Source organism: Lepus europaeus, chromosome 7 (genome assembly GCF_033115175.1).
Source record: "Lepus europaeus isolate LE1 chromosome 7, mLepTim1.pri, whole genome shotgun sequence".
NCBI lineage: Eukaryota > Metazoa > Chordata > Mammalia > Lagomorpha > Leporidae > Lepus > Lepus europaeus.
In genome coordinates this window covers 2,068,625-2,093,488 of record NC_084833.1, presented here as the reverse complement: position 1 = coordinate 2,093,488, position 24,864 = coordinate 2,068,625, and the positions used below count along the sequence as shown (strand labels likewise).

The following is a 24,864-nucleotide window of genomic DNA, read 5'->3' as shown; positions in this document are numbered from 1 at the left end:
CCGGTCAGCTCTCGGCTCCCACTGAAGTCCACCTGTGTGTGTATAAAGCGACCGTCGGGCCACAACCCTCGTGCAGGCCCCTGGTGCTCAGCCCACTGCACAGCCCCACAGGGCGCTGAGGGGCCAGTGGCCATGGCCCACGCTGGCCACGGCCCGCGCTGACCCCACGCCTGTCCTCTACCCCCAGGTCGTGGTGGTCAAGGCCAGCGGGGAGGTGTTTGTGAACCATATCTACACCCAGCTGCCCGTCTCCGCAGGTGAGGGTGCCACCCCGCCCGCCCTGGCCCACCCCAGTGCCCGCCCTCGCTCCCCACCCACACCTGCTCCTCTGTCCCTGCCCACACCTGCTCCTGTCCCCGCCCACACCTGTCCCCGCCCACACCTGCTCCTCTGTCCCCGCCCACACCCTGCTCCTCTGTCCGCAGCCAACGTCACCATCTTCAGGCCCTCCACCTTCTTCATCATCGCCCACACCCACCTGGGCCTGCAGCTAGACGTCCAGCTGGTGCCCACCATGCAGGTGGCCGTGAGGCTGGAGCCCAAGTTCCGGGGCTGGACCTGCGGTAAGGCATGGCGCTGCCTGGCTTGGAGCCCACCCTCCTGCGCTGGAGCCCAGGGGGCCTCATCCCGCCCTCCCCGCCCCAGGTCTCTGCGGGAATTTCAACAGCGTGCAGGCGGACGACTTCCGGGCCATCAGCGGCGTGGTGGAGGGCACAGCCGCCGCCTTCTTCAACACCTTCAAGACCCATGCCTCCTGCCCCAACGTCAAGAACAACTTCGAGGACCCCTGCTCCCTCAGCGTGGAGAACGGTACGGGGCCCCCCGCCCCCTGCATCCAGGCCGGGGCAGGTCGGGCGGTCACAGACACGAGTCCTGGAGGACACGTAGCAGGGGCTCGGGGCGGGCGGGGCCTCACCTGCCGGGTGGGGGAGGTTTGGTCCCAGCCCCTTGGCCTCCCTGCTGTGGTCCCGAGGCAGGGGCCCACCTGCCCACAGAAGAGGCCGAAGGGCCCCGATGGTGCGTCCGCGGTGCAGGTTGGCTTTTGGGGACCCCTGTGGGGCCTCTGTCTGCCTGGAGACAGACACCCCCAGCCCCAGACTAGGGCGCAGCTGCGGGGGGACGCGGGTGCCTCACGGCGTCTCCTCTGTCCACAGAGAAGTTTGCCCAGCACTGGTGCTCGCGGCTGATGGACGCCCAAGGCCCCTTTGCCCAGTGCCACTCCGCCGTGAGCCCCGACACCTACCACTCGGTAATGCCTGCGGCCCCTCCCCTCCTCCGGCTGCCCCGCCCAGGGCCTGGCGCCCACCTGCAGGGTGGTGGGGTGTTCTCCAGGCCACAAAGGCCCAAGACCACCAGACCCGTCTCTGGGCTCCACCCATGGCCACGCATTCATCCCTCCACCACACGTCCACTGGGTGTGTCCCGGGCACAGGGTGAAACTCAGTAGCCAGGCAGGCACTGGGCCTGGCGCTTGTATCTCAGATACAAAGGACCGTGGTCTGATGGGGGGGGGGGGGGGACACGGGCAGGGGGTGGACATGGGCCTCCCTGACGTCCCACTGACCCCTCGCCTGCCCCCCAGAACTGCCTGTTCGACACCTGCAACTGTGAGAAGAGCGAGGACTGCCTGTGCGCAGCCCTGGCCTCCTACGTGCGCGCCTGTGCCGCCAAGGGCGTGCTGCTCCGCGGCTGGCGGGACGGCGTCTGCAGTGAGTGTGCCGCGAGCCACCCCTTCGCCCTGCCCCAGACGGGTGGCCCTGCCCCGGTCCCCGTCCTGCACGCCAGGAGGCGGCGTCTGGGTGAAGCCAGAAGGGCCGACCCCTGGGCTCTGTGTCCACCAGTGTCCTGAGTGCCCCTCTTCCTGGTTTCCCACAGCCAAGCATACGAGCAGCTGCCCCAAGTCCATGACCTACCACTACCACATCAGCACCTGCCAGCCCACCTGCCGCTCCCGCAGCGAGCCCGACCTCACCTGCGGCGTCAGCTTCGTGCCCGTGGACGGCTGCGCCTGCCCAGAGGGCACCTTCCTGGACGACGTGGGCAAGTGTGTGGAGGCCACCAGCTGTCCCTGCTACCATGGCGGCTCTGTGGTTCCCAACGGCGAGTCTGTGCACGACAGCGGGGCCGTCTGGTAAGAGATCCTGCGGGTGGGCAGGTCCTGGGGGCCCACGGGCCTGGAGGGGAGGCACTGACCCCTCTCTCCTCACAGCACCTGCACACAGGGGACGCTGACCTGCATTGGAGGCCCAGCTCCGGCCCCAGGTGAGCCCCGCAAGAAGCCCCCACCCTAGGCGAGCAGGGCTGCTGGCCCCTGTCCCCCGGGGCTCAGCCGGGTCCCTCTGAATGAGCCTGGTGTGTGGCGGGCTGGGACCCCCTGAGCGGCCCCTCTCCCTCCCCAGTGTGTGACGCGCCCATGGTCTTCTTCGACTGCCGCAACGCCACGGCCGGGGCCACGGGGGCTGGCTGTCAGAAGAGCTGTCACACCCTGGACATGGAGTGTGTAAGTCCCCAGTCGGCCCCAGGTCCCCGTGGCCCCCACTCCCGGGCCGCCCCCAGCTCTCCCTGCTCCCAGGGCTCCGCAGGCCCGCAGGGCCCCTGGGCTGTCGCTCAGCCACTCAGCCATGTCCTCTGGCCCTGCAGTACAGCTCCCAGTGCGTGCCCGGCTGCGTGTGCCCTGACGGGCTGGTGGCCGACGGCCTCGGCGGCTGCATCACTGAGGAAGAGTGTCCCTGTGTGCACAACGAGGCCAGCTACGGCCCCGGAGAGACCATCTGGACGGGGTGCAACACCTGGTACGTGGGGGGCATGGACCCCAGGAGGGCCCAGCGGGCTGTGGGGGACTGCGGACAGACGACCCGCTGGGCGCCAGCCAGTGGCGCTGTGTTCTCGGGGCTGTGCAGCCGACATGCCGGCGCCTGGCAGCCCTCGGGAGCCTCCTGGGAGGCCGCCCCCTCCCCCTGGCCTGGCCGCTGGCCTCACTCCCAGCCCCCACGCAGCACCTGTGAGAACAGGAAGTGGCGCTGCTCGGACGAGCCCTGCCTGGCCACCTGCGCCGTCTACGGGGACGGCCACTACCTCACCTTCGACGGGCGGCGCTACAGCTTCAGCGGCGACTGCGAGTACACGCTGTTGCAGGTGCGCCCCATGGCCCCAGGGAACAAGGCCCACCCTCCCCCTCCCTGGCCCACCCCCACCCCGCCCCCCCTACAGCCTCCTGTGCCCCCAGGACCAGTGCGGTGGGAACGTCAGCGCCCAGGACGCCTTCCGAGTCGTCACCGAGAACGTCCCCTGTGGCACCACAGGGACCACCTGCTCCAAGGCCATCAAGATCTTCCTGGGGGTGAGCGTGGCCGGGGCTGGCGGGGCTCCGGGCGGGCGCTGCGGGGGCCACGGGCCGGCTGACCTGTGGGGCCCTCTTGCAGAGCTACGAGCTGAAGCTGAGCGATGGGAAGGTGGAGGTGGTGGAGAAAGGCAAGGGCCAGGAGCCGCCCTACTCCATCCGCCAGATGGGCATCTTCCTGGTGCTCGACACTGACGCCGGCCTGGTGCTGCTGTGGGACAGGAGGACCAGCCTCTTCCTCAGGCTCAGCCCCGAGTTCAAGGTGAGGCCCCCGGGGCGGGCGTGGACAGAGAGGGACTCAGAGACCCAGAGGCAGAGATGGAGACGGACACACCGAGGGGCAGAAGAACGGGGGACAGAGAGATGGACGGAGCGAATGGGGGAAAGGCAGGGGGCCGAGCCCCCAGGGAGGGCAGTGGGGAGACCCCGTTGCCAGACGTCATGGTGTCCTGGGGCTGTTTCTCTCGCATCCTGGACACGAGAACCCCAAGGCCACGGTGCGGGCAGGGAGGCTCCTCCTGGGGGCTCCTGGTGCGCTCGGCCTGCGGTCCATCGCTCTGACCTTTGTGTCCCTCAGCCCACAGCCGCCGCCTCCCCGCGGTCTGGGTCCCAGTCTCCTCCTCTCCCAGGGACAAGAGCCACTGGATTCAGGCCTTGTCCCAGCTGGGTCGTCTCTGCCCAGACCCTGTTTCCAAACCCAGCTCCACGCTCAGGGCCTGGGCGTATCTCGGGGGTGGGGGAGCCGCCGTCCGGCTCACGGAGGCGCTTCTGACCCCCCTCCTCCGAGACACAGTCCAGACTGGCACAGGGGCCTGGGCTCAGGCCAGTCCAGGCGGAGAAAGGGTGGAGGCAGCGTTGCAGGAGGGGACAGGTGCCTGGACTTGTCCCGGGGGAAGCCAGGGCCCGCGGGGCAGCATGGGCTTCCGCTCCTCCCTGGGGGTGCCTGCACCCACGCACGCGTCGCTCCGCGCTTCGCAGGGCAGGGTCTGTGGCCTGTGCGGGAACTTCGACGACAACGCCATGAACGACTTCACCACGCGGAGCCAGTCAGTGGTGGGCGACGCGCTGGAGTTCGGGAACAGCTGGAAGTTCTCGCCGTCCTGCCCGGACGCGCGGGCGCCCAGGGACTCCTGCACCGCCAACCCCTACCGCAAGTCCTGGGCCCAGAAGCAGTGCAGCATCATCCACAGCGCCACCTTCGCTGAATGCCACGCCCACGTATGTCCTGGGGCGGGGCGGGGCGGGGTGGACTGACAGCTGTCAGCCGGGCCCAGGGCCTGGGTAATCAGACGAGTAGGTCCGGAGCATTAACCCTAAAGAGAGCCCGAGTCAGCCCCGGGCAACCAGGGTCTCCAGGCCAGTCAGGAGCAGCCTGGGACATCGGGGTCACCCATTCACCCTCCTGGCCCCAGCCCAGGTCCCATGCCAAGCGCAGGCCTGAGCCGCTCAGGGAGGGCACGAACTGGGAATCTGAGCCCCGTGTCCCCCAGGTGGAGCCTGCTGCGTACTACGAGGCCTGCGTGCAGGACGCCTGCGCCTGTGACTCGGGCGGTGACTGCGAGTGCTTCTGCACGGCCGTGGCCGCCTACGCCCAGGCCTGCCACGAGGTGGGCGTGTGCGTGTCCTGGAGGAGCCCGGACGTGTGCCGTGAGTGCGCCCCAAGGGGGAGCCAGAGGGTTGCCGAGCTGGATGGAGGGGGTGGCAGGCGCGGCTCCCTGGCCTGGGGAGGAGTGCAGGGCTAGGAGCTGTCTTGGCTGGAGACCCTGCCTCTCCATGCCCCCCACCCGGGGTGGGGTGCAGGGGAGCTGCTGCGGCTGAGCCCTCCCTCCCCTCCCCTTCCCCCTAGCGCTGTTCTGTGACTTCTACAACCCCGAGGGCCAGTGCGAGTGGCACTACCAGCCCTGTGGGGCTCCCTGCATGAGGACATGCCGGAACCCCAGTGGAGAGTGCCTGCACAGCGTGCCCGGCCTGGAAGGTGGGTGGGGCCTGCGGCTGGGCGGGATCCTACCTGGGCCCCCTCGCTGCGGGCGAGGCCTGGGCTGAGGCTGCCCGGCCGGGCTGCCAGGACTCAGGGTGCTCTGGCCCCCAGGCTGCTACCCCAAGTGCCCCTCGACGGCCCCCATCTTTGATGAGGACGAGATGAAGTGTGTGGCCACATGCCCACTGCCGCCCCCCGCCCCACGCTGCCACATCCACGGGAAGTCGTACCGGCCGGGTGCCACGGTGCCCTCGGACGAGAACTGTCACTCCTGGTGAGTTGACTGACGGCGGGGGGGGGGGGGGAGGGGCCCGGAACGCAGGTGCCATCTGGTAGCTCGACCCCATGAGGGCTAGGAGCGGGGCCCTGGCCTGGGTTTCAGGTGGAGCTGGGAGCTCAGATGTCTGTGGGTCGAGATTCAGAGGCCAACACAAGGCATGGAGTTACGGAGTGGGGGTGCTGGGGTGTAGGGAGGCCCTGGGGCTGCGCGCCCTTGGAGTCCTCCCGTGTGGGGAGGAAGCCCTCTCCTCCGTTGGTCATGGATTTGGGGGTCCCCCAGAGGGCGTGACCCTGAGGGCTGATGGCTGGGACCCCTGTGGGCCTCTGTGTGTCCTGGCTGGGGCTGTGACCGGCCCCCAGGGCACCCCTGCAGGGGTCAGCAGTGCCGGCCCCACGTGCCCCAGCCCCCTTCTCCCTTCTCCCGCCAGCGTCTGCACCGAGAGCGGCGTGCGCTGTGCCTACGACGCTGAGGGTAAGCGGCGCCACCTCCTGGTGGGTGGGTGTCCCCGGGTCTCTGCCCGCGCCCCTGGCTGACGGGCCGGCCGCCGTGTCCCCACAGCCTGCGTCTGCACCTACCATGGGCGGCACTACAAGCCGGGGACTGTCATCTACCACACGACCGACGGCACAGGCGGCTGCATCTCCGCCCGCTGTGGGGCCAACGGCACCATCGACAGGACGGTCTCCACCTGCAGTCCCACCACCGCCGTGCCCCCTACCACCTTCTCCTTCTCCACCGCCCCGTCCGGTAAGGCAGGCAGGGCTGAGGGCAGAGGCCATGGCCACGGCCACGGCTTCGTGCTCCAGACAGAGCCGCGCCAGCTCAGGGCGGCAGTGCTGGCTCTTGGTCCTGGAACTGGGCACAGCAATGGGCTGGTGCCAGGGGGCGGCCTCCCCAGTCACTGGGAGGCGTGGGGCCCACCGCTGGTGTTCACTAGTGGCCGGGCACAGCCTCAGCCAGGGGAGCACCAGCAGCCCCGGGCAGGCAGGCAGGGTTTGTGAGCAGCCCCTGGTAGCCGGCCCGTGAGTCCTCGCGGGGCTTCCGAGCCTAACGCGCACCCTCTGGCTCTTGGGGCGGAACCGGGTGTTCTCTCAGGATGTGGCTTGCGGGAGCAACTGACCTGATCTCTCTACCCCTCCATGGCCCACACCTGCTCACCCCACACCTGCTCACCCACACCTGCACCCCACACCTGCACCCCACACCTGCACCCCACACCTGCTCACCCCACACCCGCTCACCCACACCTGCTCACCCTACACCTACACCCCACACCTGCTCACCCCACACCTGCTCACCCACACCTGCTCAACCCACACCTGCTCACCCCACACCTGCACCCCCACACCTACACACCCCATACCTGCTCACCCACACCTACACACCCCACACCTGCTCACCCCACACCTGCACCCCCACACCTGCATCCCACAGCTGCACCCCACACCTGCTCACCCCACACCTGCACCGCCACACCTGCACCCTCACACCTGCACCCCACACCTGCACCCCCACACCTGCTCAACCCACACCTGCTCACCCCACACCTGCACCGCCACACCTGCACCCTCACACCTGCACCCCACACCTGCACCCCCATACCTGCTCAACCCACACCTGCTCACCCCACACCTGCACCCCCACACCTGCACCCCATACCTGCACCCCCACACCTGCTCACCCCACACCTGCTCACCTACACCTGCACCGCCACACCTGCACCCTCACACCTGTACCCCCACACCTGCTCACCTCACACCAGCACCCCCACACCCGCTCAACCCACACCTGCTCACCCCACACCTGCACCCCCACACCTACACACCCCACACCTGCTCACCCCACACCTGCTCACCCACACCTGCACCCCACACCTGCTCACCCCACACCTGCTCACCCCACACCTGCACCCCCACACCTGCTCACCCCACACCTGCTCACCCCACACCTGCTCACCCCACACCTGCACCCCCACACCTGCTCACCCCACACCTGCTCACCCCACACCTGCACCCCACACCTGCTCACCCCACACCTGCTCACCCCACACCTGCTCACCCACACCTACACCCACACCTACACCACACACCTGCTCACCCCACACCTGCACCCCCACACCTGCTCACCCCACACCTGCTCAACCCACACCTGCACCCCCACACCTGCTCAACCCACACCTGCACCCCACACCTGCTCACCCCACACCTGCTCACCCACACCTGCTCACCCCACACCTGCACCGCCACACCTACACCCACACCTGCTCACCCCACACCTGCTCACCCCACACCTGCTCACTCCACACCTGCTCACCCCACACCTGTTCACCCCACACCTGCTCACCCACACCTACACCACACACCTGCTCACCCACACCTGCTCACCCACACCTGCTCAACCCACACCTGCTCACCCCACACCTGCTCACCCACACCTGCACCCCCACACCTACACCCACACCTGCACCCCCACACCTGCTCACCCCACACCTGCACCCACACCTGCACCCCCACACCTGCTCACCCCACACCTGCTCACCCCACACCTACACCCACACCTGCTCACCCCATACCTGCTCACCCCACACCTGCACCCCACACCTACACCCACACCTGCTCACCCCATACCTGCTCACCCCACACCTGCTCACCCCACACCTGCACCCACACCTGCACCCCCACACCTGCTCACCCCACACCTGCACCCCCACACCTGCGCAGGGCCGGGCCAGACAGGCAGATGGGTTCCAGGCGTCCGGACCTCCGTGTCCAGGTGGCAGAGTCCCTAGGGCAGGAGGCGGGGAAGGGGCTGGCGGGGGCAGCCCGGGCAGGGTCCCTGATGCTCAGCCCAGCCGCCTGCTCTTCTGTCCACAGTGGTGAGCTCCACGCGTCCCCCCAGCACCAGCCCCAGCCCTGCTCAGAGCACGGTGCCCACAGGACGCGCCAGCAGCACCGTCTCCACAGCCACAAGCAGGTCCCCCAGGACGGTGCCTTCGACGGCCTCCAGCCCGGCCCCCACAGACTGCGGGGAGCAGTGCCAATGGTCACCCTGGCTGGACATCAGCCGTCCCGGACGGGGCAAAGACAGCGGGGACTACGACACGCTGGACAACCTCCGTGCCCACGGGTACCGGGTTTGCCAACAGCCGAGGGAAGTGGAGTGTCGCGCGGAGGATGCGCCCGAGGTGGCGCTGTCCCTGTTGGGGCAGCGCGTGCAGTGCACGCCGGCCGTGGGGCTCACGTGCCACAACAGGGAGCAGGCGTCCGGGCAATGCCACAACTACCAGATCAGGATCCTCTGCTGCTCCCCACTGGCCTGCCACACCTCCAGCCTCACCACGCGCCCCACCACCTCCAGCACGACCCACACAGGGCTCTCTCCTACCCCTGTCACCGCAACCGGCCGAGCCACGGCCTCCAAGGCTACCACGACTCCTGCCCCAGGAACCCCCTCACCAAGCCAAACAACTGCCGTGACGCCCAGCCTAATGCCAGGGCCAACGACAGCCGGGACAACAGCCTCCAGGTCCAGCCCGACCCTGGAGACCTCCGCAGCCCCCTCGGAGCCAGCTCCCCACGAGCCCAGCCGAGTGTCCTGCACACAGGAGATCTGCACGTGGACCCCGTGGATTGACGGCAGCTACCCTGGGCCAGACAGGGACAGTGGAGACTTCGACACTTTCCAGAATCTGAGAGCCAAGGGCTATAAATTCTGCAAGACGCCCTCGAACGTGCAGTGCAGGGCCCAGTTCTTCCCCAACACGCCGCTGGCCGAGCTGGGGCAGGATGTGACGTGTAATCGCGAGGAGGGGCTGATCTGTCTCAACAAGAACCAGCTGCCCCCGATCTGCTACAACTACGAGATCCGCATCCAGTGCTGCCAGATGGTGGACAGCTGTCGCGGCGGCACCACAGTGCCACCAACGTCAGAAACCACACAGCCCACTCGCCCAGAAATGAGCACCAGTGCTCAGACCGCACTGACCCGAGCCATGCCATCACCCACAACCAGGCACACAGCACCAACGACAAACACGCAAGCCATAGGCAGCCAGACAACGACCAGGCCACACATGGGCACAGCCCCCGCAACAACAGACTGCCAGCCACGGTGCAGCTGGACCAAGTGGTTCGACGTGGACTTCCCAGCCCCGGGGGTCCACGGAGGGGACAAGGAGACCTACGACAACATCCTCAGGCATGGGGAGAGGATCTGCCGCCGGCCCGAGGAGATCATGCGGCTGCAGTGCCGAGCTGAGAACCACCCCGACGTGAGCATCGAGCGGCTGGGCCAGGTGGTGCAGTGCGACCCCGACGTGGGCCTGGTCTGCCATAACCGCGACCAGGAGGGAGCTGGCGGGATGTGCCTCAACTACGAGGTGCGCGTGCTGTGCTGCGAGACCCCCAGAGGCTGCCCTACTCCCTCCGCGCTCACAGTTCCCAGCACCCCATGGGAGACTGTCACCAGCCCTACGCACACCACCTCCTCCATGGGGACAGGAAGCAGCACCTCCAGCACCAGACCCAGCACAACCTCTGCCCCTACAACCAGCTCCACCTCCAAGTCAGGAACCAGCACCTCCTCTACGGAGACAGGAAGTTCAACCTCAGTGAGACACACCAGCACAACCTCTTCTCCTACAACCACCACCTCTGCCCATACAACAACCACAGCCTCTGCTCCTACAACCACAGCCTCTGTTCCATCAAGCAGCTCCACCTCCACATCAAGAACCAGGACAACCTCTAAGGAGACAGGAAGTTCAACCTCCATGACACACACGGGCACAACCCCTGCTCCTACAACCTCGGCTACTACAACCCATCCCACATCAACCTCAAGAACCAGCACCTCCTCTACAGAGACAGGAAGTCCAAAATCTGTGACCCACATGGGCACAAAGTCTACTTCTACAACCAGCTCCACCGCCACATCAAGAACCAGGACAACCTCTAAGGAGACAGGAAGTTCAACCTCCATGACACACACGGGCACAACCCCTGCTCCTACAACCACAACCTCGGCTACTACAACCCATCCCACATCAACCTCAAGAACCAGCACCTCCTCGACGGAGACAGCACGTTCAACTTCCATGTCACACACAAGAACAAGGACATCCTCTTCTCCAACTACGAGCTCAACACCTGTTCCCATCACCGGCACAACCTCTGTTCCCATAACCGGCACAAGCCATCCCGGTACACAGGAGATGACTCCCTCCCAGCCCATCACCTCCGACTGCCAGCCAAGGTGCAGATGGACCAAGTGGTTCGACGTGGACTTCCCAGCCCCGGGGGTCCACGGAGGGGACAAGGAGACCTACGACAACATCCTCAGGCATGGGGAGAGGATCTGCCGCCGGCCCGAGGAGATCACGCGGCTGCAGTGCCGAGCTGAGAACCACCCCGACGTGAGCATCGAGCGGCTGGGCCAGGTGGTGCAGTGCGACCCCGACGTGGGCCTGGTCTGCCATAACCGCGACCAGGAGGGAGCTGGAGGGATGTGCCTCAACTACGAGGTGCGCGTGCTGTGCTGCGAGACCCCCAGAGGCTGCCCTACTCCCTCCGCGCTCACAGTTCCCAGCACCCCATGGGAGACTGTCACCAGCCCTACACACACCACCTCCTCCATGGGGACAGGAAGCAGCACCTCCAGCACCAGACCCAGCACACCCTCAGCCCCTACAACCAGCTCCACCTCCAAGTCAGGAACCAGCACCTCCTCTACGGAGACAGGAAGTTCAACCTCAGTGAGACACACCAGCACAACCTCTTCTCCTACAACCACCACCTCTTCTCCTACAACCACCACCTCTGCCCATACAACAACCACAGCCTCTGCTCCTACAACCACAGCCTCTGTTCCATCAAGCAGCTCCACCTCCACATCAAGAACCAGGACAACCTCTAAGGAGACAGGAAGTTCAACCTCCATGACACACACGGGCACAACCCCTGCTCCTACAACCACAACCTCAGCTACTACAACCCATCCCACATCAACCTCAAGAACCAGCACCTCCTCTACAGAGACAGGAAGTCCAAAATCTGTGACCCACATGGGCACAAAGTCTACTTCTACAACCAGCTCCACCTCCACTTCAAGAACCAGGACAACCTCTAAGGAGACAGGAAGTTCAACCTCCATGACACACACGGGCACAACCCCTGCTCCTACAACCACAACCTCGGCTACTACAACCCATCCCACATCAACCTCGAGAACCAGCACCTCCTCGACGGAGACAGCACGTTCAACTTCCATGTCACACACAAGAACAAGGACATCCTCTTCTCCAACTACGAGCTCAACACCTGTTCCCATCACCGGCACAACCTCTGTTCCCATAACCGGCACAAGCCATCCCGGTACACAGGAGATGACTCCCTCCCAGCCCACCACCTCCGACTGCCAGCCAAGGTGCAGATGGACCAAGTGGTTCGACGTGGACTTCCCAGCCCCGGGGGTCCACGGAGGGGACAAGGAGACCTACGACAACATCCTCAGGCATGGGGAGAGGATCTGCCGCCGGCCCGAGGAGATCATGCGGCTGCAGTGCCGAGCTGAGAACCACCCCGACGTGAGCATAGAGCGGCTGGGCCAGGTGGTGCAGTGCGACCCCGACGTGGGCCTGGTCTGCCATAACCGCGACCAGGAGGGAGCTGGCGGGATGTGCCTCAACTACGAGGTGCGCGTGCTGTGCTGCGAGACCCCCAGAGGCTGCCCTACTCCCTCCGCGCTCACAGTTCCCAGCACCCCATGGGAGACTGTCACCAGCCCTACGCACACCACCTCCTCCATGGGGACAGGAAGCAGCACCTCCAGCACCAGACCCAGCACACCCTCAGCCCCTACAACCAGCTCCACCTCCAAGTCAGGAACCAGCACCTCCTCTACGGAGACAGGAAGTTCAACCTCAGTGAGACACACCAGCACAACCTCTTCTCCTACAACCACCACCTCTGCCCATACAACAACCACAGCCTCTGCTCCTACAACCACAGCCTTTGTTCCATCAAGCAGCTCCACCTCCACATCAAGAACCAGGACAACCTCTAAGGAGACAGGAAGTTCAACCTCCATGACACACACGGGCACAACCCCTGCTCCTACAACCTCGGCTACTACAACCCATCCCACATCAACCTCAAGAACCAGCACCTCCTCTACAGAGACAGGAAGTCCAAAATCTGTGACCCACATGGGCACAAAGTCTACTTCTACAACCAGCTCCACCGCCACATCAAGAACCAGGACAACCTCTAAGGAGACAGGAAGTTCAACCTCCATGACACACACGGGCACAACCCCTGCTCCTACAACCTCGGCTACTACAACCCATCCCACATCAACCTCAAGAACCAGCACCTCCTCAACGGAGACAGCACGTTCAACTTCCATGTCACACACAAGAACAAGGACATCCTCTTCTCCAACTACGAGCTCAACACCTGTTCCCATCACCGGCACAACCTCTGTTCCCATAACCGGCACAAGCCATCCCGGTACACAGGAGATGACTCCCTCCCAGCCCATCACCTCCGACTGCCAGCCAAGGTGCAGATGGACCAAGTGGTTCGACGTGGACTTCCCAGCCCCGGGGGTCCACGGAGGGGACAAGGAGACCTACGACAACATCCTCAGGCATGGGGAGAGGATCTGCCGCCGGCCCGAGGAGATCACGCGGCTGCAGTGCCGAGCTGAGAACCACCCCGACGTGAGCATCGAGCGGCTGGGCCAGGTGGTGCAGTGCGACCCCGACGTGGGCCTGGTCTGCCATAACCGCGACCAGGAGGGAGCTGGAGGGATGTGCCTCAACTACGAGGTGCGCGTGCTGTGCTGCGAGACCCCCAGAGGCTGCCCTACTCCCTCCGCGCTCACAGTTCCCAGCACCCCATGGGAGACTGTCACCAGCCCTACGCACACCACCTCCTCCATGGGGACAGGAAGCAGCACCTCCAGCACCAGACCCAGCACACCCTCAGCCCCTACAACCAGCTCCACCTCCAAGTCAGGAACCAGCACCTCCTCTACGGAGACAGGAAGTTCAACCTCAGTGAGACACACCAGCACAACCTCTTCTCCTACAACCACCACCTCTGCCCATACAACAACCACAGCCTCTGCTCCTACAACCACAGCCTCTGTTCCATCAAGCAGCTCCACCTCCACATCAAGAACCAGGACAACCTCTAAGGAGACAGGAAGTTCAACCTCCATGACACACATGGGCACAACCCCTGCTCCTACAACCTCGGCTACTACAACCCATCCCACATCAACCTCAAGAACCAGCACCTCCTCTACAGAGACAGGAAGTCCAAAATCTGTGACCCACATGGGCACAAAGTCTACTTCTACAACCAGCTCCACCGCCACATCAAGAACCAGGACAACCTCTAAGGAGACAGGAAGTTCAACCTCCATGACACACACGGGCACAACCCCTGCTCCTACAACCACAACCTCGGCTACTACAACCCATCCCACATCAACCTCAAGAACCAGCACCTCCTCGAAGGAGACAGCACGTTCAACTTCCATGTCACACACAAGAACAAGAACATCCTCTTCTCCAACTACGAGCTCAACACCTGTTCCCATCACCGGCACAACCTCTGTTCCCATAACCGGCACAAGCCATCCCGGTACACAGGAGATGACTCCCTCCCAGCCCATCACCTCCGACTGCCAGCCAAGGTGCAGATGGACCAAGTGGTTCGACGTGGACTTCCCAGCCCCGGGGGTCCACGGAGGGGACAAGGAGACCTACGACAACATCCTCAGGCATGGGGAGAGGATCTGCCGCCGGCCCGAGGAGATCACGCGGCTGCAGTGCCGAGCTGAGAACCACCCCGACGTGAGCATCGAGCGGCTGGGCCAGGTGGTGCAGTGCGACCCCGACGTGGGCCTGGTCTGCCATAACCGCGACCAGGAGGGAGCTGGCGGGATGTGCCTCAACTACGAGGTGCGCGTGCTGTGCTGCGAGACCCCCAGAGGCTGCCCTACTCCCTCCGCGCTCACAGTTCCCAGCACCCCATGGGAGACTGTCACCAGCCCTACACACACCACCTCCTCCATGGGGACAGGAAGCAGCACCTCCAGCACCAGACCCAGCACACCCTCAGCCCCTACAACCAGCTCCACCTCCAAGTCAGGAACCAGCACCTCCTCTACGGAGACAGGAAGTTCAACCTCAGTGAGACACACCAGCACAACCTCTTCTCCTACAACCACCACCTCTTCTCCTACAACCACCACCTCTGCCCATACAACAACCACAGCCTCTGCTCCTACAACCACAGCCTCTGTTCCATCAAGCAGCTCCACCTCCACATCAAGAACCAGGACAACCTCTAAGGAGACAGGAAGTTCAACCTCCATGACACACACGGGCACAACCCCTGCTCCTACAACCACAACCTCAGCTACTACAACCCATCCCACATCAACCTCAAGAACCAGCACCTCCTCTACAGAGACAGGAAGTCCAAAATCTGTGACCCACATGGGCACAAAGTCTACTTCTACAACCAGCTCCACCTCCACTTCAAGAACCAGGACAACCTCTAAGGAGACAGGAAGTTCAACCTCCATGACACACACGGGCACAACCCCTGCTCCTACAACCACAACCTCGGCTACTACAACCCATCCCACATCAACCTCGAGAACCAGCACCTCCTCAACGGAGACAGCACGTTCAACTTCCATGTCACACACAAGAACAAGGACATCCTCTTCTCCAACTACGAGCTCAACACCTGTTCCCATCACCGGCACAACCTCTGTTCCCATAACCGGCACAAGCCATCCCGGTACACAGGAGATGACTCCCTCCCAGCCCACCACCTCCGACTGCCAGCCAAGGTGCAGATGGACCAAGTGGTTCGACGTGGACTTCCCAGCCCCGGGGGTCCACGGAGGGGACAAGGAGACCTACGACAACATCCTCAGGCATGGGGAGAGGATCTGCCGCCGGCCCGAGGAGATCATGCGGCTGCAGTGCCGAGCTGAGAACCACCCCGACGTGAGCATCGAGCGGCTGGGCCAGGTGGTGCAGTGCGACCCCGACGTGGGCCTGGTCTGCCATAACCGCGACCAGGAGGGAGCTGGCGGGATGTGCCTCAACTACGAGGTGCGCGTGCTGTGCTGCGAGACCCCCAGAGGCTGCCCTACTCCCTCCGCGCTCACAGTTCCCAGCACCCCATGGGAGACTGTCACCAGCCCTACGCACACCACCTCCTCCATGGGGACAGGAAGCAGCACCTCCAGCACCAGACCCAGCACACCCTCAGCCCCTACAACCAGCTCCACCTCCAAGTCAGGAACCAGCACCTCCTCTACGGAGACAGGAAGTTCAACCTCAGTGAGACACACCAGCACAACCTCTTCTCCTACAACCACCACCTCTGCCCATACAACAACCACAGCCTCTGCTCCTACAACCACAGCCTCTGTTCCATCAAGCAGCTCCACCTCCACATCAAGAACCAGGACAACCTCTAAGGAGACAGGAAGTTCAACCTCCATGACACACACGGGCACAACCCCTGCTCCTACAACCTCGGCTACTACAACCCATCCCACATCAACCTCAAGAACCAGCACCTCCTCTACAGAGACAGGAAGTCCAAAATCTGTGACCCACATGGGCACAAAGTCTACTTCTACAACCAGCTCCACCGCCACATCAAGAACCAGGACAACCTCTAAGGAGACAGGAAGTTCAACCTCCATGACACACACGGGCACAACCCCTGCTCCTACAACCACAACCTCGGCTACTACAACCCATCCCACATCAACCTCAAGAACCAGCACCTCCTCGAAGGAGACAGCACGTTCAACTTCCATGTCACACACAAGAACAAGAACATCCTCTTCTCCAACTACGAGCTCAACACCTGTTCCCATCACCGGCACAACCTCTGTTCCCATAACCGGCACAAGCCATCCCGGTACACAGGAGATGACTCCCTCCCAGCCCATCACCTCCGACTGCCAGCCAAGGTGCAGATGGACCAAGTGGTTCGACGTGGACTTCCCAGCCCCGGGGGTCCACGGAGGGGACAAGGAGACCTACGACAACATCCTCAGGCATGGGGAGAGGATCTGCCGCCGGCCCGAGGAGATCACGCGGCTGCAGTGCCGAGCTGAGAACCACCCCGACGTGAGCATCGAGCGGCTGGGCCAGGTGGTGCAGTGCGACCCCGACGTGGGCCTGGTCTGCCATAACCGCGACCAGGAGGGAGCTGGAGGGATGTGCCTCAACTACGAGGTGCGCGTGCTGTGCTGCGAGACCCCCAGAGGCTGCCCTACTCCCTCCGCGCTCACAGTTCCCAGCACCCCATGGGAGACTGTCACCAGCCCTACGCACACCACCTCCTCCATGGGGACAGGAAGCAGCACCTCCAGCACCAGACCCAGCACACCCTCAGCCCCTACAACCAGCTCCACCTCCAAGTCAGGAACCAGCACCTCCTCTACGGAGACAGGAAGTTCAACCTCAGTGAGACACACCAGCACAACCTCTTCTCCTACAACCACCACCTCTGCCCATACAACAACCACAGCCTCTGCTCCTACAACCACAGCCTCTGTTCCATCAAGCAGCTCCACCTCCACATCAAGAACCAGGACAACCTCTAAGGAGACAGGAAGTTCAACCTCCATGACACACACGGGCACAACCCCTGCTCCTACAACCTCGGCTACTACAACCCATCCCACATCAACCTCAAGAACCAGCACCTCCTCTACAGAGACAGGAAGTCCAAAATCTGTGACCCACATGGGCACAAAGTCTACTTCTACAACCAGCTCCACCGCCACATCAAGAACCAGGACAACCTCTAAGGAGACAGGAAGTTCAACCTCCATGACACACACGGGCACAACCCCTGCTCCTACAACCTCAGCTACTACAACCCATCCCACATCAACCTCAAGAACCAGCACCTCCTCGAAGGAGACAGCACGTTCAACTTCCATGTCACACACAAGAACAAGAACATCCTCTTCTCCAACTACGAGCTCAACACCTGTTCCCATCACCGGCACAACCTCTGTTCCCATAACCGGCACAAGCCATCCCGGTACACAGGAGATGACTCCCTCCCAGCCCATCACCTCCGACTGCCAGCCACGGTGCAGCTGGACCAAGTGGTTCGACGTGGACTTCCCAGCCCCGGGGGTCCACGGAGGGGACAAGGAGACCTACGACAACATCCTCAGGCATGGGGAGAGGATCTGCCGCCGGCCCGAGGAGATCATGCGGCTGCAGTGCCGAGCTGAGAACCACCCCGACGTGAGCATCGAGCGGCTGGGCCAGGTGGTGCAGTGCGACCCCGACGTGGGCCTGGTCTGCCATAACCGCGACCAGGAGGGAGCTGGCGGGATGTGCCTCAACTACGAGGTGCGCGTGCTGTGCTGCGAGACCCCCAGTGGCTGCCCTTCGATGCCTCCCCTGGTGACTTCATCTCCGATGACCTCGTCCACTGCTCCGTCCACCCTGTCACCGTCCACTGCCTTGGTGCACGGCTCCTCCACGCAGACTGCCAACACCTGCTTCTGCTTTGTGGCTGACAAGCTGTACCCGGCAGGTCGGTCTCTCCCCCGCATGGGCACTGCCTGCCTTCGCTTGGTTTTTCTGCCCAGAAGAGGGAGCATGAGCGTGTTTCGTTGTGCCCTTGTCAAATTTCAGCTCAGCCGGCTTCCAGAGTGGCCCCTGTCCCCTTGTGTTTTTTCATGTCCTTAGTGGGCAGCACGTGTCCCCTCCCCTCTGTCCCTGCTCAGCTTCGCACAGTGGGGTCCCTCCTCTTGGCTCTGCTGCCCACTGTCTGCTTGATCCTCAGGCTCCATCATCTACTACCAGAGAGATCTTGACGGGCACTGCTATCACGCCACGTGCAACCAGGACTGCCACGTGGTCAGAGGTGTGGACAGCGACTGTCCCCCCACCACGCCGCCCGCAATCCGGACCACGCCCCCATCCACGTCCACTTCTGAGCCTGTCACTCCACCCGGGTGCTCAAACACGATTCCTCCAAGAAAGGTACCCTCTGATGCTGGCGGGAGGCCCAGGGGCTGCAGGGGGGCCTCGGTCTCAGCCGTGGGGTCCGCTTCCCATCCTCCTCTGTATCCGGAGCCTGGGTGGCCAGGAGCTCGTGGGGCGTGGGCCCTGCTGTTACCTGGACATGGTTCCTGGGATTGTCACGCGTGTGGCGCCCAAGGCTGACGTTCTGTGGGTCCGGCGCTGTGGTGGGGGCTGTGGACCCTGCGAGCCTGCTGGGGACAGGAAGCACACCCCCCCACAGCACTGAGCTTCGCCACTTGGCACTGAGTGGTGTGCGGTCGAGGCTGGGGCCGTGTGGGGGGTCCTGCCTGCTCAGGCTCTGTTCCCTGTCCCCATGAGGGCTGAGGGGGCTCCCGAGGCCTGGGGGTCAGGCCCTACAGCTGCCCCTGCCTCCGCAGAAAGGGGAAACCTGGCCCATGCCCAACTGCTCCCAAGCCACCTGTGAGGGCCACGACACCATCTCCGTGCACCCGCGCCAGTGCCCGAAGGTTTCGGAGCCCACCTGCGCCAATGGCTACCCCCCACTGAAGGTGGCCGACCAGGACGGCTGTTGCCATCACTACCAGTGCCAGTGTGAGCCGGCGGGCTGGGTGCGGGGCCGGCACCAGGATAGGTGCCCTGAGGGTGTCTGGGGAGTGGGGAGGGGGAGGGGAGGGGAGGGCCCGCCCGCCCCAGCGTGGTGCTGTCTCCCACAGGTGTGTGCAGCGGCTGGGGCGACCCCCACTACATCACCTTCGACGGCACCTACTACACCTTCCTGGACAACTGCACCTACGTGCTCATGCAGCAGATCGTCCCCGTGTTCGGCCACCTGCGCGTGCTCATCGACAACTACTTCTGCGACGCTGAGGACGGGCTGTCCTGCCCGCAGTCCATCATCGTCGAGTACCGGCACGACCGTGTGGTGATGACCCGCAAGCCGGTGGCCGGGGTGATGACCAACCAGGTGGGACCCTGGCCCTAGCCCTAGCTGGGGAGGGGGAGGACGTACCACCCCCCCCCCCCGCGGCCCTGGCTGACTCTGCCCTCCGCCCCCCTCCTCCAGGTCATTTTCAATGGCGAGGTGGTCGGCCCCGGCTTCGAGAAAGACGGCATCGTGGTCTCGCGCCTCGGCATCAAGATGTACGTGACCATCCCCCAGCTCGGCGTGCAGGTCATGTTCACAGGCCTGATCTTTTCGGTGGAGGTGCCCTTCAACACGTTTGCCAACAACACCGAGGGCCAGTGCGGTGAGCCCCGGGGAGCGGCTGGCGCTGGGGGCTGCCTCGGAGGGGGTCCCGCGTTGGGGCAGCGTCCTGGGCGGAGCTGAGGTGTCCTGGGCCCCGCCGGGCCTGTGGGGGTTCCTGGCAGCACCAAGAACCTGCTGAATGGCACGAGCCACACTGGGGCCCACACCGGTCCCTACTCCTGCCTCCCTGTGCCAGCGGCCATGGGATGGGCGTCCAGGTGCGGGGTGGGGGAAGTGAAGCCAAGGGAAGGCGCGGAGCCACGGCCCAAGTCCCGCAGGGGGCCCGGGTGCCGTCCAGCTGGCCTGACCCAGCCCCCTCTGCCCAGGCACCTGCACCAATGACAAGAAAGACGAGTGCCGCATGCCCGGGGGGACGGTGGCTGCCTCCTGCTCGGCCATGTCCCACCACTGGAAGGTGACCAACCCCGACCAGCCGTCCTGCCACGGGCCTTCAGTGAGACCCACGGACCCAGCCACCGTGCACCCCACAGACCCGGCCACAACGTGCCCACCGTCTGCGATCTGCAAGTTGATCCTCAGCGAGTATGGCTGGGGCCGGCGTGGGGAGGGCGGGGCCTGTGAGGGTGCACCTGACTCCGCCCCAGCATGCACAGGGACTTGCAGAGCCACCTGTCCTGGGCAATGTGGTCCCGGGGGTGCGCGTGGCAGCCGCTCGCCTCCAGCCGGCTCCTCCCCTGTGGGGGCGGGTTGGCGGGTGACCCCTACTGAGCCAGCACCACCACCCGTGTGTCCCCACCCGCAGGGTCTTCGAGCCTTGTCACTCCACCATCCCGCCCATGCCGTTCTACGAAGGCTGTGCCTTCGACCACTGCCACGTGAGCAGCCCGGATGTGGTGTGCTCGGGCCTGGAGCTGTACGCCTCGCTCTGCGCGGCCTTTGACGTGTGCATCGACTGGAGGGGCCTTACCAACGGCACCTGCCGTGAGTGCCCACCCGTCCCACGGCGCTGGGGGCGGGGCGGGGCGGCCCGGGCCTCGCAGAGCTGTGGGCACCCCTGCTGGCTCTGAGCAGTGACCCAGGGCCCAGAGGAGCCCCGGGGGGGGGGGCGACCTGGAGCCGCCCCCAGCCCCTCAGCTGTGTCATCCCCTTCCCTGCAGCCTTCACCTGCCCGCCCGACAAGGTGTACCTGCCCTGCGGCCCGTCCAACCCGCCCTACTGCCACGGAAACGACAGCGCCAACCTCCTGTACGTGGCCCCTCCCCCACCCCCGGGCCCCCCAGGGCGGGGCACGCAGCCAACCCTCTGCTCCCCGCAGGGCCCTCCCCGAGGCCGGCCCCATCACCGAGGGCTGCTTCTGCCCCGAGAGCACGCTGCTCTTCAGCACCAGCGTCGAGGTCTGCGTGCCCAGCGGCTGTCCCAGTACGTGCCCGGCCCCTCCCTCGCCCCCCCGCCGCCCCACCCCCAGTGGCTGCGGCGCCGTCACCCCCCCATCTCTCTCTCCAGGGTGCATGGGACCCTCGGGAGAGCCGGTGATGGTGAGTGTGGCCGGGCAGCCCTGAGCGTGAAGTGCAGGTCCAGCAATGGCCAGAGCTGGGGCTGGGGCTGGGGCTGGGGGCTGGAGGTGGGTGGGGCTGGGGCTGGGGGCTGCAGGTGGGCGGGGCTGGGGCTGGGGGCTGCAGGTGGGTGGGACCGGGGCTGGCTCCTCAGCAAGACTGGGGCCCTCTTCTTGCTTTGGTCACCTGTAAACCCCTCCCACCTCGTCTCCTGGCCTCCTTGGGCCTCGAGGGCCCTTGAGCTAATCCAGGGGCGGCGCCCACACTTCCGAAGCCCCCTCCCCAGGTTCCCCCTCCCCTCCCGGGCATCCCCAGGCTGGCTGCGGCTCACCGTGTGCTCCCCTGCAGCCGGGCGACACCATCAGCTTCGAGTGCCAGGAGTGCACCTGCGAGAGCAGCTCCATGACCCTGAGCTGCCGAACGAAGCCCTGCCCGCCGCCCCCCGCCTGCGAGCTGTCCGGCTTTGTGCAGATGCCCCTGGCCCCCGCAGCTGGCGAGTGTTGTCCTCAGTACACCTGCGGTGAGTTTTTGCTGGTGCAGGGAGGGGGCATGCCCAGACGCAGCGTGGGGCAGGCTGGGGAGACGCCCCCCTTCCAGAGGCTGGGCCGCCACGCTCCACCCCTGCTACAGCCTGCTCTGGCCACCCACCAGCAAATGTGACCCCTGGAACCTGGGCGTGTGAGAGGGCATGCGGGCTCCCCCACCCAGGCTGACCTAGAAGCCTTCCCCCAGGGCCCCTGGGTGGCCGGCACTCCTGGAGACTCCAGGGTGGGGGATGCTGAGGCCGGGTAGGAGCAGGTGCAGAGTGGGCGCCGTGCTCTGACACATTCCTCCCTCCCCCTGAAGCCTGCAACGCCAGCTACTGCCCCAAACCTGTGGACTGTCCTGCGGGCACCCACCTGACCCTGCTGCAAGAGGAGGGGGCCTGCTGCCCCGTCCAGAAGTGCAGTGAGTGTCCCTGACCAGGGCCGGACACCGCCTGGGGACACCTTGGGGGAGGGGCTTGGCCCTGGGCCGAGGGAGCAGAGGGAGGGGCTGGGCAGCAGGGGGTGGGAGCAGAGATGGGCGGGGGCCGGGGCCCTGTGTGGCTGGGCTCAGCTGCGTGTCTCCCGTACAGGGTGGACGCAGTGCAACGTCAACGGGACCCTGTACGAGGTGAGAGCCGGCGGAGCCCAGAGCCCTGAGGCTGTGGGCACTGCAGTCTGGGGAGACGCCCCCCCCTCCTGTGGTCTCTCGGGGCTCTGGCACGCCCGGCGCCAGCACCCGAGATCGCCCACGCCTGGCACCCCAGGGCCAGCTGGGCCTGGACCCCACCGTGGCAGCCTGAGCGTGCCGGGGCCCCTGGCCCACGGAGGCGGAGGCACAGCCACAGTGCTGAGCCCCACGGCCTCGTCCCAGGCAGCTGAGCGAGGCTCACCCTGGCCCAGGGAAGGGGGTGGGGGGCAGGGGCGCCCCCCCGGCCCCGCCTGAGCTGACACCGGGGCCCCCACTCTCTGCAGCCCGGCGCTGTGGTCTCCTCCACCCTGTGTGAGACGTGCAGGTGTGAGCTGCCCGACAGCCCCGAGGTGGACGTGTTCAAAGTTACCTGTGAGACCCAGATCTGTCCCACCCACTGCCCCGTGGTGAGTGCTGCCCCCCGCCCCGCCCCCGCCCGCAGGGGCCGGCCCCAGGGCTCAGGCCACACGTCCACCCCCGCCCCCGCAGGGCTCCGAGTACCAGGCACAGCGCGGGCAGTGCTGTGGGCGGTGCGTGCAGGTGGCCTGCGTCTCCAACTCCAGCAGCGGCTCCGCCCACCTCTACTCCGTGAGTGGCAGGGCAGGGCTGGGCCGGCCAGGGTGGAGCCACAGCCTCCTCCAAGGAGCTGGGGGGGGGGGGGGCTGGGCAGAGACAAGTGGTGGCCGGACAAGGGGCACGCCCGAGGCGGACACTCACCCGCCGGCCACGTCTCCTCTCAGCCCGGCGAGTCCTGGCCAGACCCCGAGAACCGCTGTGTGACCCACGAGTGTGAACGGCACCTGGACGGGCTGGTGGTGGTGACCACGAGGAAGGCCTGCCCCCCGCTCAGCTGCCCTCGCGTGAGTCCCCAGTGCGCCCCCTCTGCCCCGGCCCCGAGTCCCTGGCCCCGTTTCCGGCTGGGCTGCCGAGCGGCCTTCCGGCACTGAGGGCACCCCTGTTGGCACAGGACCAAGCCCAGCTGAGCGAGGACGGCTGCTGCGTCTTCTGCCCGCCACCTCCCTCCCAGAACAGTAAGTGGACGAGCCTCGGGCGCCGGGGCCGGGGCCGGGCAGGCCGCGACCCCCGCCTCACCTCCACGTCCCTCCCCAGCGTCCACGTGCGCGGTGCACCACAGGCTCCAGGTCATCCGGGAAGAGGGCTGCAGCTCCGCCGAGCCCGTGCGCCTGGCCTACTGCCGGGGCAACTGCGGGGACACCGGTTCCATGTACGTGCGCCCCAGCCTCTGCCCCCTGCCCTGACCCTGGGGGCGGGGGCTCCCCCCCGGGCCATGCAATGGGGAGACCAGGGAGAGTGCCGGGGCTGATTGCTCCGGCAAGCGCCTGCCCTCAGCCCCCTCGGCCCCTGTCCCCGGCCCTGTGGCCCCGGACGCCATGGCGTGGGAGAGTCGCCTGCTCACCGCGTCCCCGGCTCTGGCGTGGTGCCCTTGGGGCGTCCACCCCGGTGCTGGGTGCTGAGCCGGCTCTGCCCGCAGGTACTCCCTGTCGGCCAACACGGTGGAGCACAGGTGCAGCTGCTGCCAGGAGCTGCGAACCTCGCAGAGGAAGCTGAGCCTACGCTGTGCCGACGGCTCCCGCCGGGACTTCAGCTACACCCAGGTGGAGGAGTGTGGCTGCCGGGGCCAGCGGTGCCCCGCGCCTGCCGACGCCGGCCACCCGGGCCCATCGCAGTCGCCACAGTGGTCCCCCAGGCCTGCCCATTAAGCTCCTGGTCACACCAGAGACCACGGCCCTCACTCCTCCACCCCCAGCCCCAGGGCTCCCGGAACTCGTGCCCTCGTCCAGGTGGCCAGAGTCCCCAACGCCCGCCCGCCCCCACTCGCTTCCCAAGGGAGGCGCTGAGTGCGCGGCCGCCCGTGGAGGGACGTGGCCCCTGTCTCCTTGGACGGCCTGGGTGGCAGGGGCCCGGCGTCACACACGACAGCCCCTGGACGAGGCGGCTGGTGCCCGGCTGGCGGCCCGAGGCACAGCCTCCCTCCTACCTCGGCCCTGGGCCCGTGCCACTTCTCAGCGAATGGCCAGTCTTTCATAAATACACTTCGAGCATTTTGCAGTTTGTGGTCGGTGTGGTTTTTGAATCTCAGCTACAAAACCCAGACACGGGGGAGGGGCGTCTGGGGGAAGCCCACGGCCTGCCCGCGTGGTGGGAGCAGCCATGTGCGGAGAGAGACGGCGCGAGGCCCGACCCTGGCCCATCCCGAGGGGTCGGTC

General features: G+C 65.6%; 1 protein-coding gene across 1 annotated transcript in view; it reads left to right on the top strand.

The window, feature by feature from the left end:
- Window positions 1–24,357, top strand: part of MUC5AC (mucin 5AC, oligomeric mucus/gel-forming) — a 30,697-nt gene extending 6,340 nt beyond the window's left edge. Inside the window, exons 13-53 of the mRNA XM_062198512.1 lie at window positions 188–257; window positions 426–563; window positions 646–810; window positions 1,155–1,249; window positions 1,583–1,709; window positions 1,876–2,131; window positions 2,210–2,262; window positions 2,400–2,500; window positions 2,641–2,792; window positions 2,997–3,135; window positions 3,227–3,340; window positions 3,423–3,602; window positions 4,319–4,558; window positions 4,831–4,987; window positions 5,187–5,315; window positions 5,430–5,592; window positions 6,026–6,069; window positions 6,157–6,345; window positions 8,472–10,500; window positions 10,738–11,304; window positions 11,356–12,610; window positions 12,815–13,747; window positions 13,952–18,206; window positions 18,459–18,658; window positions 19,078–19,252; window positions 19,375–19,625; window positions 19,725–19,908; window positions 20,234–20,450; window positions 20,671–20,849; window positions 21,026–21,113; window positions 21,184–21,287; window positions 21,372–21,403; window positions 21,770–21,941; window positions 22,268–22,369; window positions 22,539–22,576; window positions 22,921–23,043; window positions 23,126–23,224; window positions 23,377–23,496; window positions 23,604–23,667; window positions 23,747–23,861; window positions 24,129–24,357. Of these exons, the coding sequence (XP_062054496.1) occupies window positions 188–257; window positions 426–563; window positions 646–810; window positions 1,155–1,249; window positions 1,583–1,709; window positions 1,876–2,131; window positions 2,210–2,262; window positions 2,400–2,500; window positions 2,641–2,792; window positions 2,997–3,135; window positions 3,227–3,340; window positions 3,423–3,602; window positions 4,319–4,558; window positions 4,831–4,987; window positions 5,187–5,315; window positions 5,430–5,592; window positions 6,026–6,069; window positions 6,157–6,345; window positions 8,472–10,500; window positions 10,738–11,304; window positions 11,356–12,610; window positions 12,815–13,747; window positions 13,952–18,206; window positions 18,459–18,658; window positions 19,078–19,252; window positions 19,375–19,625; window positions 19,725–19,908; window positions 20,234–20,450; window positions 20,671–20,849; window positions 21,026–21,113; window positions 21,184–21,287; window positions 21,372–21,403; window positions 21,770–21,941; window positions 22,268–22,369; window positions 22,539–22,576; window positions 22,921–23,043; window positions 23,126–23,224; window positions 23,377–23,496; window positions 23,604–23,667; window positions 23,747–23,861; window positions 24,129–24,357 (14,043 nt within the window). The remainder of the gene's footprint in view (window positions 1–187; window positions 258–425; window positions 564–645; window positions 811–1,154; window positions 1,250–1,582; window positions 1,710–1,875; window positions 2,132–2,209; window positions 2,263–2,399; window positions 2,501–2,640; window positions 2,793–2,996; window positions 3,136–3,226; window positions 3,341–3,422; window positions 3,603–4,318; window positions 4,559–4,830; window positions 4,988–5,186; window positions 5,316–5,429; window positions 5,593–6,025; window positions 6,070–6,156; window positions 6,346–8,471; window positions 10,501–10,737; window positions 11,305–11,355; window positions 12,611–12,814; window positions 13,748–13,951; window positions 18,207–18,458; window positions 18,659–19,077; window positions 19,253–19,374; window positions 19,626–19,724; window positions 19,909–20,233; window positions 20,451–20,670; window positions 20,850–21,025; window positions 21,114–21,183; window positions 21,288–21,371; window positions 21,404–21,769; window positions 21,942–22,267; window positions 22,370–22,538; window positions 22,577–22,920; window positions 23,044–23,125; window positions 23,225–23,376; window positions 23,497–23,603; window positions 23,668–23,746; window positions 23,862–24,128) is intronic.
- Window positions 24,358–24,864: the final 507 nt, after the last annotated feature.